The sequence below is a fragment of the Mastomys coucha genome, unplaced genomic scaffold (assembly GCF_008632895.1).
Source record: "Mastomys coucha isolate ucsf_1 unplaced genomic scaffold, UCSF_Mcou_1 pScaffold12, whole genome shotgun sequence".
Taxonomy (NCBI): Eukaryota; Metazoa; Chordata; class Mammalia; order Rodentia; family Muridae; genus Mastomys; species Mastomys coucha.
Genome location: NW_022196894.1, coordinates 62,213,386 through 62,219,652, shown reverse-complemented (window position 1 = coordinate 62,219,652; position 6,267 = coordinate 62,213,386). Strand labels below are relative to the sequence as shown.

The 6,267-nt window shown below is 35.9% G+C and overlaps 1 protein-coding gene across 4 annotated transcripts in view; it reads left to right on the top strand.

Annotated features, from left to right (window-relative positions):
* Window positions 1–4,504, top strand: part of Htr1f (5-hydroxytryptamine receptor 1F) — a 166,336-nt gene extending 161,832 nt beyond the window's left edge. For 3 of the 4 annotated variants that reach the window (XM_031364219.1, XM_031364221.1, XM_031364220.1), the window contains one exon: window positions 1,855–4,504. In XM_031364219.1, coding sequence (XP_031220079.1) covers window positions 1,898–2,998 — 1,101 coding nt within the window. In that variant the 5' untranslated portion in view covers window positions 1,855–1,897 and the 3' untranslated portion in view covers window positions 2,999–4,504. Of the gene's footprint in view, window positions 1–1,134; window positions 1,185–1,854 lie in introns of those variants that run through there. The other variant, XM_031364222.1, reaches the window with a different exon arrangement.
* The last annotated feature ends 1,763 nt before the right edge of the window (window positions 4,505–6,267 follow it).

Sequence of the window (6,267 nt, the reverse complement as noted above, 5' to 3'; positions counted from 1 at the left end):
AACATTTTTGAAGAAATTTTGAAACACTGTAGATGCTATCATTTGAAAGAAGGTTATAGATGCTATAGCACTGAGGGGAAAATCAGAGAATTATTGGAAGCAGCCAGGATGATTAAATCAGACTCTCTGATGCATTGGCATCAGTAGCACCTGGAAGTGTGTCAGAAACTTGTATGTTAGAGTCTCACACCAGACTTACTGAATCCTAATCTCCAAAGTCTGGACCCTGGAATATGGCTTGACAAGCCTTCAGTGTGGTTCTGAGAACCTTTGAGTTTAATAACTTCTAGTTTAGAATTTCTAGGGGCAGAGGGATTTATATTCCATTGTTTTCCTTGATGTGTCTTAATACAGGTGTTATGTAGATACAGGATACCTTAGTTGTTCTTTATGGGTGGGCATTATGTAGATGAGACAATTTCTCAACTATACAATGGACAATCACTTATATAGATGGTTAATATTCATATATTTTTTGGCCTTCAATTTGTTTAGCAATTTGTTTACAAAGTTAGCTTTGTGAACACCTGGAAATCAAAATTAAATTTTGTACTGGTACCCAAACACAGGCAAATAGAAAACTGCATGGCAAGTATATGATTATTTGCATCCTTATAAAATACTGAACATATAAATATCAAGATTTTAAATATTAAAAAATATTTTCAATATTATGTTAGCAATTCAGTTGTAACAGAAATATTACCCCCTTGAAGTAAATATAATGCTAAGATATGTTTGTAAAGTAGCAATTATAACCAGGAATAGAAATATCAGATTCTAATTCCTGTCCGTCCATCATTAAGATCTAAGTAGTCACTAAAAATTATGAAAGCAAAAAGAGAGTAATGAGAAATGAAGACACAGCTTGTAAAACAACATTACTCGTATTTGAGTTGAGGACACTCCAATTACAGTTATTTGACTCTTTCTGTTCTGAGACTCAAACCCAGGCCCTTACATGCTAGGCAAGTGTTTTAACACTGAGCTGTATCTATTGCCAGACCTTATTTGACTTCCAATTAAATTAAATAACAGACTAAAGCAACAGTGATAAACCATGGATGTAGGATCCTCCTTAAGCAGCAATGTAATGTCATCAATGCAGCAGTGATTTACAAAGAAAACAACATGACTGTCAGGGAAACAGCCTCTATGAGCAATCCTAACCGGCAGTTCACTTGGTAAGAGGGCTATTTGTTCATGTATGCTATTGTTATAATTGATAAAGTAGGGTTATATGACTCCAACTAATCTTATTTTACCTTTTCAAACCAAATTAACTACCACGTTCCCAAAGACTACTAACATTTTTCTAATTTTATAAAATGCCACATACAGTATTTTTTTTCCTCTTTCTATGTAGCCTCTACATTATGGCATCAAATACATTACAAGTTTCCATTATAATGTTATCATGTAACTTTGATTTAAATACAAATACATTTACCATTTTTAAATGCCGATTTTAATGTTCTCATGCTCTATGACAAAATACACAAGTATAAAATATGAACATGTACTTTTCAAAGTAGCTTCTGCTTTAGACAAAGAGAAAAACCGTTAGAGCTAATATACTGTTGAAAACAATTTCATAGTCATGGGGAAATTATTGGATAATTAGTTAGTTTACTCACAGAAACTGCTTCATGTGAGAAAATTATAATAAATGTTTTGAAAACTACTATTTGTTACTTTTCTCACTGGGTTTCTTAAGCTAGAAAAACATGAGCTTCAACTTTTAGTCTGTACAATGCTCTAAGAAAACATGCACATATTTTTTTCTCTTCTAAAAAGAAGAGAACAGTACTTGAAACTTTCTCTGAACTATGTTTTCCCCCTCCTTTGTTACAGGTATTCACTTCTTCAACTATATTAATCTTTTAAACAAAAAAAGATGGATTTTTTAAACTCATCAGACCAAAACTTGACCTCTGAGGAACTGTTAAACCGAGTGCCATCTAAAATTCTGGTATCCCTCACTCTGTCTGGGCTGGCATTGATGACAACCACCATCAACTCCCTCGTGATCGCTGCAATCATTGTGACTCGGAAGCTGCACCACCCAGCCAACTATTTAATTTGTTCCTTGGCAGTTACAGATTTTCTCGTAGCTGTCCTGGTGATGCCCTTCAGTATTGTGTACATTGTGAGAGAGAGTTGGATTATGGGACAAGTACTCTGTGACATTTGGCTGAGTGTTGACATCATCTGTTGTACGTGTTCCATCTTGCATCTGTCAGCTATAGCCTTGGATAGGTACCGAGCCATCACAGATGCAGTTGAGTACGCCAGGAAGAGGACTCCCAGGCATGCCGGCATCATGATTACAGTAGTGTGGGTTATATCTGTGTTCATCTCTATGCCTCCTCTCTTCTGGAGGCACCAAGGAACTAGCCGCGATGATGAGTGTGTCATCAAACACGACCACATTGTTTCCACAATTTACTCCACGTTTGGAGCTTTCTACATCCCGCTTGTATTGATATTGATCCTCTACTACAAAATATACAGAGCAGCAAGGACACTGTACCACAAGAGACAAGCAAGTCGGATGATAAAGGAGGAGCTGAATGGCCAAGTCCTTTTGGAGAGTGGTGAGAAAAGCATTAAACTGGTCTCCACATCCTACATGCTAGAAAAATCCTTATCCGATCCATCAACAGACTTTGATAGAATTCACAGCACGGTGAAAAGTCCCAGATCGGAGCTGAAGCATGAGAAATCTTGGAGAAGACAGAGAATCTCAGGCACTAGAGAACGGAAAGCAGCCACTACCCTGGGACTGATCTTGGGGGCATTTGTAATATGTTGGCTGCCCTTTTTTGTAAAAGAATTGGTTGTGAATGTCTGTGAAAAATGTAAAATTTCTGAAGAAATGTCAAATTTTTTGACCTGGCTTGGTTACCTGAATTCCCTTATAAATCCACTGATTTATACCATCTTTAATGAAGACTTCAAGAAAGCCTTCCAAAAACTTGTACGATGCCGATATTAGGATAAAAGAAGCCTATTTTTAAAGTGTGGAGGCTTTATTTGTTGGGGGAGGGGTAATTAAATGAATGTAAAGTAATAAAACATTTAAATTTTTAGAGAAAATATATTAACACTGATAAAATTATAAGAGGATAAATTTATTTTTAATAGCACCAAGAAAATAAGATGTATTAATTTGGCCATAATTTTAATGCTCTCAAGATTAGGAAATAACTTATGCAGATCAGCTCATAATACTTTTGCCTATGTAATATACCTAAGAAGCTAACTAGAAATACTCATATATATATATATATATATATATATATACATACTATCAATTATAACGCTTTCCAGATCTATGTGTTACAACAACTAGAGAAATTTTTAACTAGCATCTTTCTGCTGGTAATTTCTATGTCACCTCATTCTTAACTGTTAATTTGAGAAAAATATTCACTGCAATACTACTATTGCCCCTTCTCCATTATGTCCACTACGAAGGTAGCAGCAGCAGCATCTCTTATTTAGCATTAGTAGAGAAGATATGAATTGAAGCTCAGTGGCTTTGATAGAGTCTTCATATTTGGACAGTAAAAACAATCATCCAGCAAGCTAAAATATGTAAAAATATTTCAATATCCTGAACTTTTTGCACATTTGCGCTTTACTTTGTTTAATATCAAGTCCTAGAATAATATTATCTTAACCATATGTCAGTATTTGAAATCAATGCCCCAAGGCTAGGGGGAAGGTTTATTATGCAATTATTGTATAATTGTTATATATGTTGCCCCTTGCTTAGGAATCAAGCTCTAAACACTAAGTACCTTAGCTAGCTCACCACAATTAACATATGTCTAGTATAAAATTTATTTTATCTCCACTAATATTATTAAGTCCAGTTTTTATAACTCATCTTCATATCTTTAAGATCGTTTCCTTTTTATTATAGAGAATATAATAAAATATTAAAACTTTGACTTTACAAAAAAAATCCATTTTTCCTATTATTTAGGACACCTTTCATAAATCAAGACCATTTAAAAACCAACACACCTCTTTAAGTTGCAACATTGTGTGCATTATAAAATATTCTTTCCTTGTGAAAAGAGTTCATTACATTACTTTTTATATATCTAGGAGACATTACCCTTGGTTTAAAAGATATCTAGAGATGTGATTTTGTATAAGGCAATGAGACATATACTAGATAGAAAATACAGGAAATAATAAAATACAAATTCTCCCATCAACATATCTATAATCTAGAAGAAGATAGAATGCAGAACTATACTAGAAGAAAATAAACAAGGATCTAGCAAGTGAGTTATTTACATTGTTGTGATGGTGTAGAGACAAATTGGTCACATCTGGTTGAAGAAAATTGGACATTTTAATAAACAATATATCTAAAATGTGTGTTAAGTAAAGTAGGATTTGGACATGCGCAAATGAAAGGGCATAGTCCAGGTGTGACAACATAAGGAGTTCAGGCTTCATCATTGCAGGGTATGCCAAAAGTCACTAGCCATTTAAGGCAACAAAGGAAGTCCAATTAAAGGTAAACTTGAACATTGTGACTGGCTTTAATGTCGCGAAAAGAATTGTACTATCAATCTTGCTACTACCCTCAAGTTACCCATGATGATTTTCAAAAATAATACAAGGTTAGAGCAAATCTGAAATAAAAGGGGTAGGGAGGGAAAGCCTCTCTGTAGATCGGAAAAGCAGAGTGTTGGAGAGAGTGTCCTCCTGCTAGAAACCAAGCCAATAGTCGAGGTGATGAAGTGCTAAGCTTGATTCTGGCAGTGGAAATAAATGGAAAGAAACGGGAAGAGGTGATGTAAAGGAGAATCCGTATGTTACATCCTGTACGTCAGTAAGACAGCAGGGCAGGCTCCTACAATCTGTGCCTGAAACAAGGAGATTAACTATAAGATCTCTTAGTAAATGATGACTTTTCCAGAGTTATAGAAAGCCAAAATGTGGCCAACTTCACAGGCACTACTGACCACTTCTAGATTAAGCAAAACTGTTAGATAAGTTCTGACCTCAGAACTGATAGGCAATGAGGTCCCCAGTCACGTGCTTTGTCCCCACGGCACTCTGCCTCAGCTCTCATGCCATGTGTCTTCCCTCTTGTTCTCTTTCTTTTCCTTTACCTTCTCACTTGCCAACATTTGACTCTGTCTGTGAACTATTCAACCAAGGACCCTTTCCACGGCCTGCTGCCGCCTCCACCACTGCACGGCTGGGAAAACTCTTAAGAGAGACAAAAATCACTAACCATTTCAAGCAAAAACAAACCCAAGCACAAATGCTGCCCTTAAATCTAAGTTGGAGCAAATCTCAGGTCGAGAAAGATAATGTCATAAGTAATGAAGAAGTTGCATTTATCTCCCTTGAGAGCTTAGAAGAAAATCCAATTCACTTTCTACGTTGTAGAGTCATCATTTGATTCAAAGAGGCTGCAACACACAGTAGTATCAGTTCATCTGCATTTACCCCAGAAGCTGAGGTTGCAGGCTAATAAGTACACACTAATGAATAAGTGTTAGTGATATCTCTTCAGTACTGTTAAGCGTTGGTAATGTAAGAGCTTGAAATCTCCAATTTGCACTTTCTTTGAAATGCGTGCAGTTGACTAGTCCAGTTAACAAGATGGACTTCCCAGCATATAAATACTTTAGCCTTTGAATGAAAATTTTCTAAGTAGCTAAAAGCTGTCAAAATGAAAAATGATGCAATATAATAATAGCTCCTTTCTTAACAAATATGACAGAGGATAAAAACATAAATATCATCAAAGGTTATTATATACAAGATAAAAGTTTACTTCCTACTAGAATCTTAATATAGCGGCACCATGAAAATCCATCAAAGGATTTACTTTATTAAGTGATCATCTAAATCTCTTCAAATAAAAGATGTATTAAAAGCAAAAAAACAAACAGGGCAGTGGTGTCACACGCCTTTAATCCCAGCACTTGAGAAGAGTCAGAGGCAGGCTGATTTCTGAGTTGGAGGCCAGCCTGGTCTACAGAGTGAGTTCCAGTACAGCCAGGGCTACACAGAGAAACACTGTCTCAAAAAAACAAACAAAACAAAACAAAAAACAAAAAGTAAAAACACATGACACCAAAGAAATAAGAAAGTTAAATGAGGAGGCTAGTGAGATGGCTCAGCAGGGAAGAGCACCGACTGCTCTTCAGAAGGTCAGGAGTTCAGATCCCAGCAACCACATGGTGGCTCACAACCACCCGTAATGAGATCTGATGCCCTCTTCTG